Source organism: Pan paniscus, chromosome 1, assembly GCF_029289425.2.
Source record: "Pan paniscus chromosome 1, NHGRI_mPanPan1-v2.0_pri, whole genome shotgun sequence".
Lineage (NCBI taxonomy): Eukaryota > Metazoa > Chordata > Mammalia > Primates > Hominidae > Pan > Pan paniscus.
The window spans coordinates 218,473,611-218,496,239 of NC_073249.2; the positions used below are offsets into that span (position 1 = coordinate 218,473,611).

Sequence of the window (22,629 nt, forward strand, 5' to 3'; positions counted from 1 at the left end):
TAGGTTACTGGTTTTCTTTTTTTTTTTTTAGACAGAGTCTCACTCTGTCACCCAGGCTGGAGTGCAGTGGTGCCATCTCGGCTCACTGCAAGCTCCGCCTCCTGGGTTCACACCATTCTCCCGCCTCAGCCTCCCGAGTAGCTGGGACTACAGGCACCTGCCACCATGCCCGGCTAATTTTTTGTATTTTTAGTAGAAACGGGTTTTCACCGTGTTAGCCAGGATGGTCTCGATCTCCTGACCTCGTGATCCGCCCACCTTGGCCTCCCAAAGTGCTGATTGCAGGCATGAGCCACCGCGCCCGGCCACTGGTTTATAATTGAAAATTATCCAGATCACTTGAGGTCAGGGGTCTAAGACCAGCCTGATCAACATGATGAAACCCCCGCTCTACTAAAAATAAAAAATTAGCCAGGCCTGGTGCGAGGTGCCTATAATCTCAGCTACTTGGGAGGCTGAGGCAGGAGAATTGCTTGAACCCAGGAGGTTGCAGTGAGCCAAGAGTGTGCCACTACTCTCCAGCCTAGGTGACAAAGCTAGACTTCGTCTTAGAAAAAAAACAATAAATAAGAAGAAAATTAACGTGGTAAATAAACCAAAGTAGAAAACTAGACATTATGCTGCCACAGCCCAATGATGAGCATATGGGGGTGTTTGGCAACTCTGAATCCAAATATTCATAATTGTCACCTAAATATATTTAAGTCAGGAGGTCTGGCACATTTTCTGTTTTAAACCATGCATGTAAGTATAATATATAAAATTTATTCCGTCTCTCATTTCATGGTATTAAGTGAATTTTTTTTCAGCAGAATAAAGTTAGGAAGAATAGAAATAATTTGAGTGCTTACTATGCACCAGGTATTTTTTTTTTTTTTTTTTTTTTTGAGACAGTCTCCCTCTGTCGCCCAGGCTGGAGTGCAGTGGCGCAATCTCACTCACTGCAACGTCTGCCTCCTGGGTTCAAGCGATTCTCCTGCCTCGGCCTCCCAAGTAGCTGGGATTACAGGCATGTGCCATGATGCCTGGCTACTTTTTGTATGTTTAGTAGAGATGGGATTTCACCATGTTGGCGAGGCTTGTCTCCAACTCCTGACCTCAAGTGATCCACCCACCTCGGCCTCCCAAAGTGCTGGGATTATATGCATGAGCCACTGCGCCTGGCCTTACTCCAGGTATTTCTATGTGTGTTTTAGCTTAATGTTCCCAACAAGTCTACGAAGTAGGTGGGTATTGACCTTGTTACAGAGGAATTAAACAATTGAGACTAAAGCAGGTTAAGTAGCTTGCCCAAGCCCACATATTCAGGAGCTGAGGTTCTAGTGTATGTGTGTGTGTGGTTTTTTTTTTTCTTTTGAGACAGAGTCTCGCTGTCGCCCAGGCTGGAATGCAGTCGTGCTATCTTGGCTCACTGCAGCCTCCACTTCCTGTGTTTAAGTGATTCTCCCACCTCAGCCTCCCAAGTAGCTGAGATTACAGGCATCTGCCATCATGCCTGGCTAATTTTTGTATTTTTGTAGAGACAGAGTTTCACCATATTGGCCAGGCTGGTTTGAACTCTTGACCTTAGTTGATCTGCCCGCCTCAGCCTCTCAAAGTTCTGGGATTACAGGCGCAAGCCACCACGTCTAGCTTCAGGAGCTAAGATTTGGACCAAGGTCTTCTGTTACTCAAGAGGCCAGGCTGGTCCAGCCAAGGCCTGCTGCTCCGAGTAATAGCTTAGTCAAGAAGGAGCTTGCAAAATCTTTTCCTGTGGACAAAAAAAAAATTTTTTTAATTTGAACATGGCAATACATAAGAATGGTTGGAAAACATTTTTTATGTTTTTTGACTTAGTAATTTCATTTCTAGGAATTTATTTTAAGGGAATAATCATGGAGACACATAAAGCTGTGCATGCAGGTGAGGTTTATAATAGGAAAAGGTTAGGGACAGCCTCTGTGCCCACCTGGGAGGCTGGTCAGTAGGTGATGCTGTATCTGTACAATGAAATGCTATTCAGGCCGAGCGCGGTGGCTCACACCTATAATCCCAGCACTTTGGGAGTCTGAGGCGGATGGATCGCTTGAGCCCAGTAGTTGGAGACTAGCCTGGACAACATGGCGAAACCCCGTCTCTACAAAAACACAAAAATTAGCCGGGCATGGTGGCACACACCTGTGGTCCCAGCTACTTGGGAGGCTGAGGTGGGAGGATTGCTTGAGCTCAGGAGGTCAAGGCTGCGGTAAACCAACGCTGCACCACTGCACTGCAGCCTGGGCGAGAGAGGAGACCCTGTCTCAAAAAAAACAAAAAAAAACAAAAAAAAAAAACAACTATTCAGCTAGTTTAAATTACACGATAGAAGAATATTGCTAGGGATATATATGTATTATGCACATACCTAGCAGGACTCCACTTTTATTGTATTTGTTTATATATTTTTGAGACAGGGTCGCACTCGCCCAGGCTGGAGTATAGTGGCACAGTCACAGCTCACTGCAGCCTCAACCTCCTGGGCTCAAGTGATCCTCCCATCTCAGCCTCCCAAGTAGCTGGGACTACAGGGATGCACCACCACACCTGGCTAATTTTTGTGTTTTTTGTATTGACAGGGTTTTGCCATGTTGTCCAGGCTGGTCTCCAACTCCTGGGCTCAAGCAATCTGTGTGCCTTGGCCTCCCAAAGTGCTGGGATTACAGGTGTGAGCCACCACGCCCTGCCAGGACTCCATTTTTCTAAGAAAACGCATCATTTTTGTGTATACTTACCAAAGGAGGACTGGGTGTTTATACTAAAATGGTATAATTTGAATCAGATTACAAGAAATGCTTCCTTTCTCTTCCTTTTTTTTTTTTTTTTTGAGACGGAGTCTCGCTCTGTTGCCCAGGCTGGAGTGCAGGGGTGCGATCTCGGCTCACTGCAAGCTCCGCTTCCCGGGTTCACACCTGGCCCTTTCCCTTCCTTAAACAAATCCATGGTTGTTATTTTTATTTTTGTAATTTAAAACCCTGATTTTTGAAGAGAAGTAAACTGAAAGGGCCAAGCGTGGTGGCTCACGCCTGTAATCCCAGCACTTTTGGAGGCCGAGTCAGGCGGATCACGAGGTCAGGAGTTCAAGGCCAGCCTGGCCAACATGGTGAAACTCCGGCTCTCCTGAAAATGCAAAAATTAGCCAGTTTTAATGGGGCATGCCTGTAATCCCAGCTACTCGGGAGGCTGAGGCAGGAGAACAGCTTGAACCCGGGAGGTGGAGGTTGCAATGAACCGAGATCGCGCCACTGTACTCCAGCCTGGGGACAAAGCAAGACTCTGTCTCGAAAGAAAAAAAAAAAAGTAAACTGGAGCCAGCAGATTGCCTAAGTGTAAGACAAGCACGTGCCTGGGGGCTTGAGGTGCGCGGGACCTCTGGCTCCTCACGTGAGTTTCACCGAGCACTGTGGCTTCAGGTGCGGCCACGGGCACTGCCGAGCTGCTGCCATCCCCGAGTGGATCCCTCAACTGGACTGTGGGCCTGCCCACCGACAATGGCCACGACAGCGACCAGGTGTTTGAGTTCAACGGCACCCAGGCAGTGAGGATCCCGGATGGCGTCGTGTCGGTCAGCCCCAAAGAGCCGTTCACCATCTCGGTGTGGATGAGACATGGGCCATTCGGCAGGAAGAAGGAGACAATTCTTTGCAGTTCTGATAAAACAGGTAGGGTAATAGCTCTGCAAGCGATGCCAGGCCCCAGTGTCCAGTGGGGTGGGTGCCAGTGGCAGGCTCCCTCTCCTTTCCCAGGGTCCCCTGCCAGCCTGGTGCTCGTAGGCCGTGTGCCGTGCTGTGTGCCTGGGGCACTTGGTTCCCTAGAGTCACGGCCTGGGCATTTGGGTATTAGCTGTTGTTGCTCAGTGGGGTCCACGGTGATCACAGGCTCCGCCTCTCAGGAAAGCCCAAGTGTATTTGTTTCTAAGCCCTGCCTTGGCTTAGCCGAAGAGTTCATTTATGCAGATGAAATTGTGTCTTCAAAATCCATTCAAGAAACAGCTTTTATTTCTCCTTTGGGTCTTTAGTTGGCAATTTACCCATAGAAACTGCCTTTGCAGATATGAATCGGCACCACTACTCCCTCTATGTCCACGGGTGCCGGCTGATCTTCCTCTTCCGTCAGGATCCTTCTGAGGAGAAGAAATACAGACCTGCAGAGTTCCATTGGAAGTTGAATCAGGTGAGTGAATTGAAAACGCACTAATAGGGCCGGGCAAGGTGCTCACACCTATAATCCCAGCACTTTGGGAGGCTGGGGCACAAGGATTGCTTGAGCCCAGGGGTTCGAGACCAGCCTGGGCAACATTACTAAGATCCTGTCCCTACAAAAAAAAAAAAACCCACAAAAATTAGCTGGGCATGGTGGCACATGCCTGTAGTCCTGGCTACTTAGGGAGCTGAGGTGGGATGATTGATGGAGCCCAGGAGGTCGAGGCTGTAATGAGCTGCGATTGTGCCACTTCACTCCAGCCTGGATGACAGAGTGAGACCCCGTCTCCAAAGAAAAAGAAAAACACTGTCATCTTCTAAGAGAGAGTAAGCAGGTACTGCAACCTTGCACATGAATGGCTGTGTATAGTCAGTGTATATTTATAATTTTATGAGTAGCTGGGACTACAGACACATGCCACCACACCCAGCTAATTTTTGTATTTCTAGTAGAGATGAGGTTTCACCATATTAGCCAGGCTAGTCTTGAACTCCTGACCTCAACTGATGCACCCACCTCAGCCGCCCAAAGTGCTGGGATTGCAGGCCTGAGCCACTGTGCCTGGCCGCAAAGCTAATTTTCTAGCAGTTGCTGTGATAGAAAGCAAATATCCTGTGAAAAACCCCATGTGCTACAGGAAACGAGAGAGCACCGTAAAATTAGAACCCTCTATTAAAATCAGAATAGATCATTTTTTCTTTTGATGTAGAGTTGGGATGAGAAGGAAACCTTTGGCCTTGTCTTCATTTTGTTTGTCTCATGGAGTTAGCGGACAAAAGCTGACATATGTTATATGTGCCTGCAGTTGCTAAAATATAATAGTGTCTAAAAATAATCATAGGATAGATAAAAGAGAATAAATGAGAAAGGAAAAAGTATATGATAGTGGAAAGTTGAAGTGGGTGTCCAGTTGGTAGCATTTGTCTCTTTTTTTTTTTTTTCCCCCGAGACTGAGTCTCGCTTTGTTGCCCAGGCTGGAGTGCAGTGGAGATCTTGGCTCGCTGCAACCTCCACCTCCCGGGTTCAAGCGATCCTCCTGCCTCAGCCTTCTGAGTAGCTGGGATTACAGGCGTGCGCCACCACGCCCGGCTAATTTTTGTATTTTTAGTAGAGATGGGGTTTCACCATTTTGGTCAGGCTGGGTAGCATTCATCTCTTATTGGTGTATTTTTTTATTTATGTGAGTGATTATTTCTCAGAAACTATTACCATTAATTATTTTCAAAAAACTAAAGAAAGGCTTAGTCCTGGAAAAATATTTTGCAACATAGGTGGACATTTTAGCTACAGTTCTGTTATAGTAGCCATAGTCTGCCTTTATATATTTAGTTTCTTCTAAGTATATACTGTTTAAAAACTGTATTATGGAAAATTTCAGATTTATATAAAAACAGACAGATTAAAGAACCTAGCCCTGTGTGCCCTTATGCCTTCAACAGTTGCCAACTCTTGGTCAGTCTAGTTTCATTGTTACCCCTATTCACTGCTGAAAATTTTTATCACCCCCTCAAACGTTACTTAATAATTTTTAAGAAATCCCAAATAGAGCATTTCATTCTTGTAGACGCCCGCCTGTATGTCATGACGTATCTCATAGACAAGCGTAATCACAGCACTCTTTCACATTAAAAAAAAAACTAACAGTAAAATTTCTAATACGATCAAATAGCCAGTCAATGTTCAGATTTCAAGTAGCCTCATAAATGTTTTTGTGTTTACAATTTGTTTGAGTTACGACCCAGATAAGGGCCCATTGCAGCTGGCTGATGCGTGTTCACACACTCGTTCGTCACAGGATGGGAACACAGTTTGCTTTGGGGTGCCCGTGGAGCTGATGTTCATATTTATTGAGATCATCAACTTTGAGTTGGAAAAGAAAATACATGTACTATGGTGTGCCTTATTCTGAGATTAAAGGCACTTTTTTGTCGGCGGTGGGGAGGAGATAGAGTCTTGCTCTATCACCCAGGCTGGAGTGCAGTGGCGCAATCTCGGCTCACCGCAACCTTCGCCTCCCGGGTTCAAGCAATTCTTGTGCCTCAGCCTCCCAAGTAGCTGGGACTACAGGCGTGCACCACCACACCCGGCTAATTTTTGTATTTTCAGTAGAGATGGGGTTTCGATATGTTGGCCAGGCTGGTCTCAAACTCCTGACCTCAAGTGATCTCCTCGCCTTGGCCTCCCAAAGTGCTGGGATTACAGGCATGAACCACTGCGCCCGGCCTAAAGGCACTTTTTATTTTTATTCAGAAAAGGAATGGCCAGTGGTAAACTAACTCAACCCTTTTGAGGGTGGGTATCCAGCTTGCCCATACAGGAACTTCCTGGTGCCACACTGTTGGCAGAGCAGAATTGGGCAGCTCCCTACTTGTACTGTGTCCTCTGGTTAGTGAGCAATGCGGGCCACGTAGTTTAGAAATGCCCTAGAGATGCTTGGCTTCTTTTGGTGAGATGTATTTGCAGATATTTTGTGGTTAGATTTTTTTCATCCTTTTCCTCCTAGGAAGACCCTTGTGTTGGGTGACTTGGTTTCCATGGGCATTGATGAGAAGGAAAGTGGACATCTCACACCTCCCCGCTTCCCTTTGCCTCTGTAGGTCTGTGATGAGGAATGGCACCACTACGTCCTCAATGTAGAATTCCCGAGCGTGACTCTCTATGTGGATGGCACGTCCCACGAGCCCTTCTCTGTGACTGAGGATTACCCGCTCCATCCATCCAAGATAGAAACTCAGCTCGTGGTGGGGGCTTGCTGGCAAGGTACCTGTCATTACCCCCCGCCCTCGACTCGAGAATTAAGTTGTACCTCTTTACTAGGTTGGTGGCAGCAGGCTGTGATCGGTATCCTACAGCCTTACCCTCGTGTCCTGGATCTTTTCCTTCCATTTCCTGTGTACAGCCTTTTTGGGGACACTGCTGTTACCCCACTCTAGCTAGCGTAGCTCTGTCTGTAGGTGCTCCATAAAGGTGATAGGACTGACCACACCGTCACCTTTCCCGGAAACCCAAGAGGGAGCGTTCCACAGAGGGAGCGTGTAGTGGCGGGAACTGTTTTATAAATTAATCCGTTTATTGAAAGGTTCACAAGGACAAAGAGGCAACAGCAAGAGTCAGGCACAGAAATAAAGGACGCAGAAGTAGAAGTGCGCCTTGGACCTGGAGGACTCTTCCAGAGTGTTTATCACTTGGTGACCTGGTAGGAGGGCTGCGAGGGCTCTGTTCACCCTCAGCAAGGGCCACGTGTGGGGAGGATTCCATGGAAGTCTCTGCTGAGAGGGGATATGATAACCACCAGAGCACCAGTGCTTCTTACCTGTACTTACCAAGTGGCAGGCTGTGTGCCAACTCCTTTATACACATCGTCTCACCTAAACCTTAGAATCCCTTTTTTATAGCTGAAGAAACTCAGGCCCAGAGAAGCAGCAAGCCAGGCGTCACCCAGCTGATGAATCAGGAGCCAGGGTTTTGAATTTTTTTACTTTGAAAAGCCTGTGGGCCAGGCGCGGTGTCTCACACCTATAATCCCAGCACTTTGGGAGGCTGAGGCGGGCAGATCACTTGAGGTCAGGAGTTCGAGACCAGCCTGGCCAACGTGGTGAAACCCCATCTCTACTAAATATACAAAAATTAGCTATGCATGTTGGCATGTGCCTGTGATCCCAGCTACTCGAGAGGCTCAGGCAGGAGAATTGGTTGAACCCAGGAGGCAGAGGCTGCATGAGCCAAGAATGCCCTATTGGCCGGGCGCGGTGGCTCACGCCTGTAATCCCAGCACTTTGGGAGGCTGAGGTGGGTGGATCACGAGGTCAGGAGATCAAGACCATCCTGGCTAACACGGTGAAATCCCGTCTCTACTAAAAATACAAAAAATTAGCCGGGCGTGGTGGCGGGTGCCTGTGGTCCCAGCTACTCGGAAGGCTGAGGCAGGAGAGTGGCGTGAACCCAGGAGGCGGAGCTTGCAGTGAGCCGAGATAGCGCCACTGCACTCCAGCCTAGGTGACAGAGCGAGACTCCGTCTCAAAAAAAAAAAAAGAATGCCCTATTGCACTCCAGCCCGAGCAACTCCAGCCCGAGCAACAGAGTGAGACCCTGTCTCAAAATAAAAAAAAAAAGAAAAACCTGTGTATTCTGGGCCCACACTCAGACCCACCAGATCAAGGTTTTTATTATTGTTATTATTTTAATTTTTTATAAAAATGGGGTCTCACTGTGTTGCCCAGGCTGATCTCAAACTCCTGGGCTCAAGAGATCCTCCCACCTCAGCCTCCTAAAGTACTGGGATTACAGGCATGAGCCACTGCGCCTGGCTCAGACCTGGGGTTTTAAGCCCTTTTTTGTGCCATGGAGCCCTTGGGTGGTCTGGCAAGGCCAATGGATCCCTTCTTATTAATCTACAAAATAAATACATAGGATTCAAGGGTAATCAGTTAAACTGAAATATAGTTATTAACATCCTGAAATACTACATTTGTGAAACAGTAACACCAGTGGTACTTTATGTTAACAAATGAAGAACCAGCTTTAGCAGCAGGTCCAACGGTGTAAGTTCCAAGTTGTGAGGGCTGCGCGAGGATCCCTGTGGCATCTGCAACAGCTGTGGCCTGGTGTGCAAATATCAGTGCGTTCTATTGGTGACAAAGTTGCAGTCATTGCTAACTGCTGTGGTGTGTAGCCTACATTTATTGCCAAAGGAAATGCTGAATTTCAGAAGTTAGTGGAAATAAGCATGTAATTTTTCCCATCCAAGTTCATGGAACCCTCAGGTTACCCCAGAGGTTCATGATTCCCACTTTGACCCTTGCACTGGACTCTGCTGTGTCATTTCAAGGTATCATCATCATTAATTACTTTTTGATTAGTTTTTTCTCCCTATGGAAACATTGTACCTTGAGTAAGGTTAGAAATTTATGAAAGATGACCGTGCGCAGTGGCTCACACCTGTAATCCCAGCACTTTGGGAGGCGGTGGCAGGCAGATCACTCAAGGTCAGGAGGAGTTCGAGACCAGCCTGGCCAACATGGTGAAACTCTGTGTCTACTAAAAATACAAAAATTAGCCAGGCGTGGTGGCGTGCGCCTGTAATCCCAGTTACTTGGGAGGCAGGAGAATCACTTGAACCCAGGAGGCTGAGGTTGCAGTGAGCCAAGATCACACCACTGCACTCCAGCCTGGGCAACAGAGTGAGACTCTATCTCAAAACAAACAAACAAAAAAACCCCACAGATTGTTTAAAATTCAGTTAACAGGAGAGAGGATCTCCTTTTCTTTTTTGTGGTTGATTCTGCCACTTTTGCTACACGTTGGCCGTGGAGAGCTTGGGCTGTGGGCAGCAGCTTCATTCCCTTCTACCAGCGTGTTGTGGGGGAGTCTTGGTGTGTGTGGAGGTAGCACAGGCCCGTGGCTCACATGGGCTTCACCTGGATACACCTCTAGCCTTGCCCCTTGATGCGGCCCCGCACAGCCGCAGCCCAAAAGGGGCCCTAGCACACCATAGAGGGGAGGGCTGCAGGGCTGCAGGGCTGCAGGGCTGCAGGGCTGCAGGGCTGCAGGGCTTGAGGAGTGGCCTTTCCCCTCAGCATGACCTGGAGAGTGTTGGTTCTGTGCTTAGCCGCTGTGTGTGTGCCTTTCTGGTAGGTTGTATTACTCTGGACACTGGATCCAGGAGCTAGAGGAGCTGAAGGTGGTTAGGGTCCCCAGGTCCACCGTAGGCTATGCTTCCCTAGGTGGGTTCCTTAGCCTCTGCATCTCCCTCTCATTCAGAAAAAGTGATTGAGAATGTCTTCTTTCCTCTGTCGCCCAAAGGTTAATGGCTAGACAGATGTAAACTTGTTTGGAGCTTCCAAAATATACAGACTTCCGCATGCTTACTGTGTACCAGGCTTTGGACACGTGTGTGCTATGCCGTTTTGTCTGCGCAGTGTCTTCCCTATTAGGAGAAGAGGTGCCGTTGGTCCGGAACTTGGTGGTGTTTATATCGGGAGCAGCATTGCAGCCCAGGCTCAGCCTCTGTGGAGTGTCCTACTTCATAGCGCGGACTGGGGAGGGGAACGAATTCCATGTGTGTGCTTTCATTCATCTTATTTTGAATCTAACGTATGTTTTGGCAAGGAGGATGTGGGAAGGTGGAACAAAAGAAGCCTGGGGTTGGGGGTGGTAAAGTCACCTCTGGGAAAAGGTGATTAAATACAAGCTTGCGTCCAGATGGGTACATCCCAGAGCGGGATCACAAGGGAATTTTCTCTTCATGTTTTATAGTTGGTTGCTTCAAACCTGGTTTTCAAGGTCCGGTTTGAAGACCCTAACCTCTCAGTCCTTTTCTGTTGTCTTTGTCTTGCTTTTCCACAGAGTTTTCAGGAGTTGAAAATGACAATGAAACTGAGCCTGTGACTGTGGCCTCTGCAGGTTGCTGGATTTTTTCCCTACATTCACTATTGTGTTTCATTTAAAGATGAGACTGATTCATTCCATGTGTCGCATGAAACGCCCCAGTTGCATTTTGGTCCCGGACACCATCTGAGCTGCTTCCCTGCATTGCGCTTCCCCATTGCTTCATGGAGTTCCCTTATTCTGCCCATTCTGACCCCAGCTGGAGTGAGGACAAATGACATCTCAGGCAGTGCATGCATGGGACTTCCCCCCCATCCAGTTTGACCCTGACCCCCCTGCATGAGGCTCCCTGCTTTTTCAGTCTTACAGGCAGGGTTTGGGAGGCTGCCTCGTGACTGTCATGTGGATGAACCACGAGACAGGAAAAGACTTGTTTCTAGATATTCTGTCCTGATTGACAGTAAATTTTAAATAGACGTCTCTCTTTTTTTTTGTTTTGAGATGGAGTCCCGCTCTGTTGTCTGGGCTGGAGCGCAGTGGCGCGGTCTTGGCTCACTGCAACCTCCACCTCCTGGGTGCAAGCAATTCTCCTGCTTCAGCCTCCCGAGTAGCTGGGACTACAGGCATGCACCACCATGCCCAGCTAATATTTATATTTTTAGTAGAGACGGGGTTTCGCCATGTTCGCCAGGCTGGTCTCAAATTCTGACCTCAGGTGATCCACCCGCCTCGGCCTCCCGAAGCCCTGGGATTATAGGCGTGAGCCACCATGCCTGGCAAATAGCCGTTTCTTAGAAACCTCAATTCCTAGTCATGATTTACAGTGCCTGATTTCCGTACCAGAATGAGACACATTGCTGAAAATTTGTCCCTTTTCCTTTTCAGTTTAAGAACAAGGTTTAGTGTAACCTGTTTCTGGCTCTTTCTTGTCATCTGTCAAGGGCCATTTTCTGGGTTTTGGTTTTCGTTGTAACATCTGCACTTCTCAGCAATCCTCAGGAGGAGGCAGGAAGGATGGGACTTAACACCATAGCATCCTTGAAATAGGCCGTTCCGTGCAGGGAGTATTTTAAGCCTCCCTTTTATCCTCCCTGCCTCGCTTGTGTGGGTTCATTCCCCAGGGCGTGCCAGGTAGAGAAAACAGCCATGTGGAACCCAGCCAGCTGAGAAGGCAGTGGCTGGAGAGGCTGGTGGCGTAGGAAGTGTCACCATGCACCCTGGTGATGAGAACAGGGTAGGCCACCTTACCAGGTAGTGGCCAGAGGTGTGGGGACCCTCAGGGGGCCTCTTGGCTTCAGGTGAGACACCCCCAACTCTCCCTTTCTCCAGGCCATGTGCATGATCATAAGCGGTTTAATTTCTTCATTGCGCTTCCATGTAGATTGCAAGGCTAACAGGACTTGGTATGAACTAACCTGCATGTCCATCCACTGAGCTGCCAGCACCGGTAACACCGTGTTGAGTGAGAAGTGAGTTGGGCGATGCTGGGTTGCACGCCTGACTTCGCCTTTTCTCCCCTGACCCAAAGGTGGCGACCTGCACATGACCCAGTTTTTCCGAGGCAATCTGGCTGGCTTAACTCTCCGTTCCGGGAAACTCGCGGATAAGAAGGTGATCGACTGTCTGTATACCTGCAAGGAGGGGCTGGACCTGCAGGTCCTCGAAGACAGTGGCAGAGGCGTGCAGGTAACACCGAGCGCTCGACTGCACACCACTCATGGGCCCCTTAGACTACAGCCCTGGAGGCTGGTGGGATGAGGGAGTGGGTAATCTGTGATTGATACGTTTACTGTTGGGTAAAAGAGTTGTGTTCGCTGGACTTAAACGAGCTTTTCTTTTTCAAGTCAGCAATTCAAATCGAACCCAGGCCAATCCCCTTTGTGGAGGCATCTGTGGTTTCAGCTCCTGCAGTTACTGGCTTATTCCTCTCCTCTCTGTGCCTGGTGTGATTTCAGATCCAAGCACACCCCAGCCAGCTGGTATTGACCTTGGAGGGAGAAGACCTCGGGGAATTGGATAAGGCCATGCAGCACATCTCGTACCTGAACTCCCGGCAGTTCCCCACGCCCGGAATTCGCAGACTCAAAATCACCAGCACAATCAAGTACGTCCTGATTTTCAACAGCAGGCCTGTTTTGCCCAATGACACTTGTATATTTAGGTTTTTAAGACAGCCTAACCCCTTCTGTAAGGAAAGGTGAGCCATCGTGTGTTACCAGAAAGTGTGGGGGAGAGAGCTGAGTGATATTTCTGCATCATGTTTGCAAGTGTGTTCCTGGAGTGGCCCCAGCAGGTGTTAGTGGGGGCCTCTGTATCCCACCTCCATGTGCCTTTGCACAGGTGGGCTCCAAGATCGGCTCCCAAAGCCCTGACCCTTCCCCATTTCTTGCTGGCAGGTGTTTTAACGAGGCCACCTGCATTTCGGTCCCCCCGGTAGATGGCTACGTGATGGTTTTACAGCCCGAGGAGCCCAAGATCAGCCTGAGCGGCGTCCACCATTTTGCCCGAGCAGCTTCTGAATTTGAAAGCTCAGAAGGGGTGTTCCTTTTCCCTGAGCTTCGCATCATCAGCACCATCACGAGAGAAGTGGAGCCTGAAGGGGACGGGGCTGAGGACCCCACAGGTAATGTGCTCTGTGGGGCGCGGGCTCCCTCGCCTCGGCCGGAAACCCCATTGTCCCCATGTACTTGGCGGGGCTCTTTGTCTCTGTGGGATTTGGGGAGGTTTTAATCTTTCGTTGGTGTTCTCTTGGGTGTGCTTCTGGAATCTGACCCGTGAGCTGGAGCTCATGGTGATCTCTGGAATCCCATCTGGAGGGGTCTTACATCTTTTCCTGGTTGCTGCCAGGCTTTGAGATGTGGCTTGAGGTTGAGGGGTTGAGGGCACTTGCGGGAGACACTGCTTGCACCTGCCAGGCTGGCCAGCCCATGGGGGCACAATGTCCCCACAATTCTTGCTCAGGACACATGAAACTCCCCCTTTTTTTTTTTTTTTTTTGAGATGGAGTCTCACTCTGTCGCCCAGGCTGGAGTGCAATGGTATCATCTTGGCTCACTGCAGCCTCCACCTCCTGAGTTCAAGTGATTCTCCTGCCTCAGCCTCCCAAATAGCTGGGATTACAGGGACCTGCCACAACGCCCGGTTAATTTTTGTATTTTTAGTAGAGACGGGCTTTCACCCTGTTGGCCAGGCTGGTCTCAAACTCCTGACCTCAGGTGATCCACCCGTCTTGGCCTCCCAAAGTGCTGGGATTACAGGCGTGAGCCACTGCGCCCAGCCATTTCTTGAAAGCAACTCTCGCTTGCTTCTGTCATTGGTCGTTACAAGAGCCATGTAGGTTTGGCTCTTGTAGGTTTGGGGTGAGCCGGCAGGGCATCCAGTGTGCCCCGCCACGCTGGGCCCCACTGCCCCTACTTAATATTTCTGGTTGGGCCTCTTTTGCAGTTCAAGAATCACTGGTGTCTGAGGAGATCGTGCATGACCTGGATACCTGTGAGGTCACGGTGGAGGGAGAGGAGCTGAACCACGAGCAGGAGAGCCTGGAGGTGGACATGGCCCGCCTGCAGCAGAAGGGCATTGAAGTGAGCAGCTCTGAGCTGGGCATGACCTTCACAGGTAAGGGGAGCGCTGCAGCCACGCAGGTGGGCCAGGCTGCAAGAGGAGACTTTGAGAGCTCTTGGCTGGCTGCTGCCTGCCATCTGAGAATGTTGAGTTATCTTAGAGGGAGATGGGGAAGGAGCACGTTCGCTGGGATCATTGTTGGCTGCACGCATACTCCTATCTCCTGGACAGGTACCGGATGTGTAGCCACTACTCTCTGAAGGGGGAGGGTTGAGGCGTGGGATGACACGTCCCCCACAGAGGGAAGAATGCCCCTGTGCACATTGCATTTATTCCCATGGCTAGAAAGCCAACTTGTGTGACCCCTTGGCCTAGCTAACCTGGGTGTCTAATTGAGCCTGCCTGTGCTGACGGCTGCAGCCCTGCCCATGCTCCTGCCCTAAGCCACCCGGCAATCTTCCCCCTTTCAACCCCTGCAGGCGTGGACACCATGGCCAGCTACGAGGAGGTTTTGCACCTGCTGCGCTATCGGAACTGGCACGCCAGGTCCTTGCTTGACCGGAAGTTTAAGCTCATCTGCTCAGAGCTGAATGGCCGCTACATCAGCAATGAATTTAAGGTGGAGGTGAGTACAGGGCTCCCACTGAGCAGGGCCAATAGCAGCAGTGAGTGAGGGCGCTGATTCGCAGCCCTAATATTCACAAACGCCAACCCTCAGAGCATTCACGATGGCAGCTATACAGGCTCATTCTAGGGGGTCGCCTTTCCAGCCTGGGGCCTGCTGCAGGTTGCACCTGGGCTTGTTGGAGTGACAAGTTGTGTTTGGGGTGAGCTGGGGTGGGGGGTGCTCCCTTTTCCCTGGCTGCCTCAGCCTGAGTTGGAGCCTAAGGAACTTTGCAGGGAGGTGACAAAGAGTGAGTGGCAGTTAATGCCCCTGGAGCTTCTTGAGATTTCCCATCAGAGAAACAGGAGGATGTGGTTTTATTTATTTATTTATTTTTAGAGACGAGGTCTCACTATGTTGCCCAGGCTGGTCTTGTGCCCCCAGGTTCAAGCAATCCACCTGCCTTGGCCTCCCAAAGTGCTAGGATTACAGGCGTGAGCCACTGTGCCCAGCCAAGGACACTGTTTTAGAAAGAGCAGCATCCAGGGAATCAAAAGTTCTCTGCATCTGTGCCAGGTCACTGGCCCTCCTGTGAATGAAGTCGAGTCCTCGGCCCAGGTTGAGAGGGGCTCACGCAGGGACCCGCACGGGCAGGACCAGTGCTGCCAAGGCTGGCGCTGGTGACTCACAGGCCACACAGGCTGGAGGGTAGCTCGTCCTGCTCTGAGGTCGTCTACAGACCTATCCAGCAGCTGCTTCATCGCTCAGGCCCTCTGTGGCCTGGAGAAAATTGACCCAAAGTTACTCTTAGCAATGGAATATCACCGTGAACTCAAGAGCAGAATGCTAAATTCGGTGCCTGTTTTGTTTGAGTCAGAGGGTAACAGATTTGAAAGGAAATCTATGGCAGTGATTGGTGCTGTCTTTCACACGACTGTGGTTTGAGGAAAAAGGTCTACGCCAGTGCTTCCCAAACGACCCATGGGGAAGGACCATCGGCTTCTTTTTCTGCTCTTGTTTTGGGCATAATCTTTTATAAAATGCAATAAAAATGGATTGCAGCCAGGTGCGTGGTGCTTGCCTGTAGTCCCAGCTACTTGAGAGGCTGAGGTGGGAGGATTACTTGAGCAGGGAAGTTCCAGGCTGCAGTGAGCCGTGATCATGCTTGTGAATAGCTACTGCGCTCCAGCCCGGGCAACACAGCAAGACCCAGTCTCAACAAATACTAATAAGTAGAAAAGTGATACATTTCTGGAATGTGTGAGAATATTAGATTGTTATAGCAGTTTCTAAGTGCTTATTACTCTTTTTTGTTTGGTTTTTGTTTTTCTTTGTTTTTGTTTTTTAAGTGCTTACTCTTGATTTTTTTTTTCTGTCCTTTTCCCACAGCTCTGTTTGCCCCCAGCTGCGGTCCAGGAGCCACTCTGAGTGGCACTGGTCATGCCAGCTGCGGGACTCCACTGTCACCTCTTGGACAGGCTCAGGATGCCTGTCTCCAGCGATCCTCTCTTTCTCTGCTGTAGGTGAATGTAATCCACACGGCCAACCCCATGGAACACGCCAACCACATGGCTGCCCAGCCACAGTTCGTGCACCCGGAACACCGCTCCTTTGTTGACCTGTCAGGCCACAACCTGGCCAACCCCCACCCGTTCGCAGGTAGGACATGGGGAGGGAGACCAAGCGGAGATGCTCCATGCCGTCCACCCTGCCCCCACCCCACCGTGGGCACAGCCTCCTGCTCAGCATGACCGCCGGTCTTTCCCTGTCCCAATTATTCCCCATCACACACAAGGAAACTAAAGCCCTCGAAGAGGGCAGATGATGTCACCCGCAGCCATAGAGCAGGATGTGGCCGAGCCAGGTTGGAGGCCCATGGCGAGCTTTTCCTGGTATTTCCTCCTGGCCTGTGGGTTCAGCTGAAGCATGCTGTCCAGCCCGTTTTGACCGGGCACAGCCGAGGAGGTCAAGGGCACAGTGGCCTTCTGGGCTGAGTGACCTCACTCACACCCCGCCCCCTCATTCTCCCGCAGTCGTCCCCAGCACTGCGACCGTTGTGATCGTGGTGTGCGTCAGCTTCCTGGTATTCATGATTATCCTGGGGGTATTTCGGATCCGGGCCGCACATCAGCGGACCATGCGGGATCAGGACACTGGGAAGGAGAACGAGATGGACTGGGATGACTCTGCCCTGACCATCACCGTCAACCCCATGGAGGTAGGAGTGGGCGGGCGACCTCCAGGACTGAGAGGCAGCACAGGCCAGGGCCTCCGAGAAGCCGGTACGGCGCGGCTCCTTCGGGTTCACGTGCTTTCCATCGCGTCATCTGCTCAGCAAGCCTGGGGCTTAGGTGTCTTCATGGGTAAACCGAGGCTGAGAGAGACCTTATTCAAGGCCGTTCTGCCTTAAGTGTAGAGATGAGCCATGCCAGGGCTTGGCGCTCTTGGGTCATGGTAATCCTGAGAGAGTTCTCTGGTGGGACAGCCGAGGTGCTGTCCCAAGCTGCTTTGTATGTGGGTGACTCCGTGGGTGCTGACTGGAGCTTTGTTTTCCCTTCACTTCTAATAAGATAACTTCCGGTGCCGTCCTGGCTGCTCTGTCGCTGGGGAGGGAGACGCTGGGGCAAGTTCTCCTTCCTCTGTGGCTGTCGAGAGGAGAATGCCGGGTGACGGGGCTGTGGGCAGGGCCGGACTCATGTGGCCGTCACTTCTCCTTGCCAGACCTATGAGGACCAGCACAGCAGTGAGGAGGAGGAGGAGGAGGAAGAGGAAGAGGAGAGCGAGGACGGCGAAGACGAGGATGACATCACCAGCGCAGAGTCGGAGAGCAGCGAGGAGGAGGAGGGGGAGCAGGGCGACCCCCAGAACGCAACCCGGCAGCAGCAGCTGGAGTGGGATGACTCCACCCTCAGCTACTGACCCGTGCCCCCGGCCACCTCGGTTTCTGCTTTCGAAGACTCTGCTGCCATCCGTTCTCCCAGTCCCAAGGGTCCACGATGTACAAAGTCATTTCGGCCAGTAGGTGTGCAGACCCCTCCCCGCCACGATCGTCGCCGTGCTTGGTGTGTAGGACCCTAGGCTCCCCGCCCACCCTCTGCCTGGTCGCGCTCTTCAGTCCCACGAGGAGCTGACACGTCCTCTCTGGCCGCCATCCGGCTCGCACAGGGGCCTCCCAGCGCCTCAGGCCCCGCGTTTGTGTCTGGAGTCTCCCCCCGGGGAGAGGACGCTGGCCCCTCGCACTCCAGAAAAGCCATGCCAGCTGGACTCGTTGACAAAGGGTAAAACATGCTCACTCCCACCCGGTAATCATTTTTTTCTTTTTTTAAAAAAAGTTTTTATTTTTTCCAAACTAGTGCATGTATAAATAATGGCAGGATGGGGGGTACTGTGTAGATGATTAACTGACTTTTTAATATTTTGTAAATAAATCGGATTCCTTGTGTCCTTTGTGCTAGTGTAACCCGGGACTGGAATGTAAAGTGAAGTTCGGAGCTCTGAGCACGGGCTCTTCCCGCCGGGTCCTCCCTCCCCAGACCCCAGAGGGAGAGGCCCACCCCGCCCAGCCCCGCCCCAGCCCCTGCTCAGGTCTGAGTGTGGCTGGGAGTCGGGGGCCACAGGCCTCTAGCTGTGCTGCTCAAGAGACTGGATCAGGGACCGCTCTTTGGTAGCTACAAGTAGCCGGGCCTTGCCTTTGGGATTCTACCTGTTCCTAATTTGGTGTGGCGTGCGGGGTCCCCTGCCCCTTTTCCACACTCCTCCTCCGACAGCAGCTCCCTGGGCAGTGGCCTGGTCTCACCGTGTGCAGCCTTGTGGTTTATGCTTAAATGTACATTTTCTTGCTGGTAAAAGGAGAAACTGACAGGTGTCCTGCAGACCGGCTGACCACTCCTTTTGGAGACGGCAGGAGGCCTGAGCGATCCGTACTCAGAACGTCCAGGAGAGACGCATGGCCCGAAGTCAAAGTGCTGGAATTTTCCAAAACAGCCTGTTCTCTCCTCTCTCCTCCCCAGAGCACCCCCTGCCATCAGGGGGGTTGAAATCCCTCTCCCCCAGGAGCCCTGCTGCTTTGCTTGGTGGTAGGGCAGAAGGAGAGCAAACGAACAGTCATGGTCTAAAACCCACATAGCACTTTGCTCTTAGTTACATGTAAAATTTTAGATTTCTAAAACATGTGGGCAATCATTTTGAATACTGTTCTGTGACCCTGACTGCTAGTTCTGAGGACACTGGTGGCTGTGCTACACGTGTGGCCATCCTCCATGTCCCATCCCTGTAGCTGCTCTGTTTGTTTAGACAGCGGACAGACGCTCACGCACAGGGGATGTCCTCACGCTGTCGCCGCGCGGTTTCCCTTCGCAGATGTGTATACTCATGATAGGTCAGAAAGTGTATCCGCTACAATAAAGTTCTGGTTCTAACTAACTCCAGCTGGAGCGGGGTTTGTCTTCTCTCCTGTTTTGGTTTTAAACCTACACTCCCTTGTTTCTTTTTGAGCCGAGAACATAAGAACATAAAAAAAGGCTTTTTCTTTCGAACATAAGAACATAAAAAAAGGCTTTTTCTTTCTTTTCATCTGCCTTTACTTCTCATTTCAAGGTTTCACAGAGTGCTGGTCTCAACCCACATCAGTGATACTTAACTTGCCTTCCCCAGACAGAAACATGAAATGACTTAAAAAAATAGAAAATATTCTTCTCGCCAGGCACACAAGACTGTACACCCAAAAACCAGAAACGCTGCGGCTGTGCAAAGTGTGCTCCCACGCCCGCGCACACAGGCGCACTTAAATAAATAACACGCGCACGCACGGCTTTCCCCATTTCGAAACAGGCAGACGGTCTAGTGAGTTTCAGCACTTGCTGGGAACAGGCGTGTGGCCAGGGAGGTGCCCCGCGGGTGGCAATGACTACTGACGGACCCCTGGTGGATCAGAACAGAGCTGGCACCTGAGCCGCTGAGCGGGCGGCTACTTCTGGCTCTGTTGAGTTTTGGAAGACCTTTGAGAAATCAACAGCATCACCGGGCAGGTCCTGAGTCCATGGCCTGATATGTTAGGATCACCTGTGGGCTGCTAAAAGCCCACAGTCCTAGCCCCATCTGCAGAGTTAGTTGGTTTCTGAAGGCTGGGAGAAGCCCTAGAACCTGCATTTCTAAAGCTGCTCAAATCCAGGCCTTTGGAGGCTTAAGACTAAGCCTGCACCATTTCAAACTAAAAGTATAGTCAGAGAGAAAGATCCCAGCACACCCCCTCGTTCTCACACTTCTGGTACCTCAGCACTCTCACAGCAGGTTCCCAAAGGTGATGGTTCTGGAAGAGTTCTGGCCTCATCCTTTTGTTAAAACCTGCTTTCAGAGGTGGCTTAGACAATGGCAGAGTGGGCCGGGCGCGGTGGCTCATGCCTGTAATCCCAGCACTTTGGGAGGCTGAGGCGGGTGGATCACCTGAGGTCAGGAGTTCGAGACCAGCCCAGCCAACATGGTGAAACCCCCGTCTCTACTAAAATACAAAAATTAGCTGGGTACGGTGGTGCACACCTGTAATCCCAGCTACTCAGGAGGCTGAGGCAGAAGAATCACTTGAACCTGGGAGGCGGAGGTTACAGTGAGCCAAGATTGCACCACTGCACTCCAGCCTGGGCAAGAGCAAGACCCCATCTCAAAAAAAAAATTTTTTTTTGAGATAATGGCAGAGTATTCGCTTCTGACCTGCTTTTGCCTTCACGCGTGACCGGGGTGAGCTACAGGAGGCCCAGATCTCTTTAACACGCCCTGAGGACCAGCGTAGATTCTCCTTTATGGGGCTGGGCCTGATCTCCCCAGCCGTAGAAGTGTGGTGAGTCATCTATTAAATATTTTCTTACCTGCAAACAAAATCACTTTACAGTAGAGAAAGATGAGGGAATTCTCGTACCCAAGACCCACTTGAAAAGTGGAGAGCAAGCATCCCTGAATCTAGAGGGTACCCCGGCTGCCTCGGGGAGCTGCCAGAACTCAGTCTAGGGAGGATACACAGGGTGGGTCGCACGAGGATCGAGGCATCTTGTCGGATAGTAGGCACCAGGTGACCGCCAGGCGCCAGGACCCAGGCAGTCTGGCGGGAGGCCTGGGAAGAAGGTTCCCTCGGGAGGAGAACAGTCTTTGCTGGGCCCAGATCCACCAGCTGGAAGACTTGGGGTGACAGTCCTCAGCCGAGAGCCAGGTGCAGCCTCGGGGGGCCCAGCACCGCCGCTGCACGAAGGAGGCGTTTCCGTTTATGGCTGTTTAGCTCCTTAAACATTTCAAGTCATAAATAAATAACCAGTGTAAACAAAAGGCAGCCATGTCGGTTCTTTCCCGTTAGGTGCAGTTCAGGCTCTTCAGCCCCTTTAGGACCAACGTGCTTGGTCCCCACGACCCGCAGCTGCCTCCTCTTGGGCCCAGGGCTGGGAGGAGCCGCTACTGCCTGTTGTCTTTGGACACGTTATGGGCCAGCCAGTTCACTTTGGTTTTCCAGCTCTCACGGAGGGCTTCGTTAAACTTCACTCGGAAGTGCTTCAGTGCCTCCTCCTCTGTTTTCCCCAGTGCCAGGGAGTCCTGCAAACAAATCACAGCGGTGTCCACGTAAAGGGGGCCCGGACTTTGCTCTGGGATGTGTCCCTCTCTGGGGACTTCAGAGTCACTGAATGAAATGGTTAGTAGAGAGCTCCCAGCATCTCAGGAAAAGCTCTCTATTCCGCTCCCACCCTCAAATGAAGGTGCCAAAGACATCTTGGCCCCAGAGCCCCCAGTTCCCAAGTGACCTCGCCTCCCCTACTGGAGAAATGGCTCTGGGAGGAGCGTGGGAGCAGCTGCTTTTGCAGGGACTGGTCACCAGAGGGATGGTCCTGGCAAGCATGTGTGGCCCCAGCAGCCTCACCGCCCCATCCCACCTTCTCACATGGAGAGGACACAAGAAGGAAAAAAAATACATATGTATCTGTATATATACATTTTTTTGAGACAGTCTCACTCTGTCGCCCAGGCTGGGCATGATCTCGGCTCACTGCAACCTCCGCCTCCCAGGTTCAAGTGATTCTTCTGCCTCAGCCTCCCAAGTAGCTGGGACTACAGGCAGCCGCCACCACACCTGGCTAATTTTTTGTATTTTTTAGTAGAGACGGGGTTTCACCGTGTTAGCCAGGATGGTCTCGATCTCCTGACCTCATGATTCACCCGCCTTGGCCTCCCAAAGTGCTGGGTTTACAGGCGTGAGCCATCGTGCCCGGCCAATTTTTTCTTTTTGAGACAGAGTCTTGCTCTGTCACCCGAGCTGGAGTGCAGTGGCGCGATCTAGGCTTACCGCAGCCTCAGTCACTCGTGTTCAAGTGATTCTTCTGCCTCAGCCTCATGAGTAGCTGGGATTACAGGCATGTGCCATCATGCCTGGCTAATTTTTTGTATTTTAAGTAGAGATGTGGTTTCACCATGTTGGCCAGGCTGGTCTCAAACTCCTGACCTCAGGTGATCCACCTGCCTCAGCCTCCCAAAGTGCTGGGATTACAGGCATGAGCCACCATGCCCAGCCTGGAAAAATATCTTTTATTTATGTTTATTTTTATTTTTTTATTATTTTTTGAGACGGAGTTTTGCCTTTGTTGCCCAGGCTAGAGTGCAGTGGCACGACCTCGGCTCACTGCAACTTCTGCCTCCCAGGTTCGAGTGATTCTTCTGCCTGAGTCTCCTGAGTAGCTGGGATTACAGGTGCATGCCACCACACCTGGCTAATTTTTGTATTTTTAGTAGAGACAGGGTTTCACCATGTTGGTCAGGCTGATCTCGAACTCCTGACCTCGTGATCTGCCCACCTCAGCCCCCCAAAGTGCTGGGATTACAGGCGTGAGCCAGGCGTGAGCCACCGCGCCCGGCCTGGAAAAATATCTTTTTTTATTATTTATTTTTAT

General features: G+C 51.0%; 2 protein-coding genes across 16 annotated transcripts in view; one reads left to right on the top strand and one right to left on the bottom strand.

The window, feature by feature from the left end:
- The window catches only part of CLSTN1 (calsyntenin 1), a 99,943-nt gene extending 80,811 nt beyond the window's left edge, over nucleotides 1–19,132 (top strand). For 4 of the 8 annotated variants that reach the window (XM_034954947.4, XM_034954944.4, XM_008975737.4 and 1 more), the window contains 12 exons: nucleotides 3,429–3,677; nucleotides 4,067–4,188; nucleotides 6,816–6,978; nucleotides 10,564–10,620; nucleotides 12,074–12,231; nucleotides 12,501–12,649; nucleotides 12,942–13,168; nucleotides 13,990–14,160; nucleotides 14,586–14,731; nucleotides 16,234–16,369; nucleotides 16,744–16,928; nucleotides 17,432–19,132. In XM_034954947.4, coding sequence (XP_034810838.1) covers nucleotides 3,429–3,677; nucleotides 4,067–4,188; nucleotides 6,816–6,978; nucleotides 10,564–10,620; nucleotides 12,074–12,231; nucleotides 12,501–12,649; nucleotides 12,942–13,168; nucleotides 13,990–14,160; nucleotides 14,586–14,731; nucleotides 16,234–16,369; nucleotides 16,744–16,928; nucleotides 17,432–17,629 — 1,961 coding nt within the window. In that variant the 3' untranslated portion in view covers nucleotides 17,630–19,132. The remainder of the gene's footprint in view (nucleotides 1–3,428; nucleotides 3,678–4,066; nucleotides 4,189–6,815; nucleotides 6,979–10,563; nucleotides 10,621–12,073; nucleotides 12,232–12,500; nucleotides 12,650–12,941; nucleotides 13,169–13,989; nucleotides 14,161–14,585; nucleotides 14,732–16,233; nucleotides 16,370–16,743; nucleotides 16,929–17,431) is intronic. The other 4 variants (XM_057300670.2, XM_055104103.3, XM_034954943.3 and 1 more) reach the window with 1 other exon arrangement.
- PIK3CD (phosphatidylinositol-4,5-bisphosphate 3-kinase catalytic subunit delta) overlaps nucleotides 18,043–22,629 on the bottom strand; it is a 78,090-nt gene continuing 73,503 nt past the window's right edge. For all 8 annotated transcript variants that reach the window (XM_063594826.1, XM_063594823.1, XM_063594821.1 and 5 more), the window contains one exon: nucleotides 18,043–21,283. In XM_063594826.1, coding sequence (XP_063450896.1) covers nucleotides 21,146–21,283 — 138 coding nt within the window. In that variant the 3' untranslated portion in view covers nucleotides 18,043–21,145. The remainder of the gene's footprint in view (nucleotides 21,284–22,629) is intronic.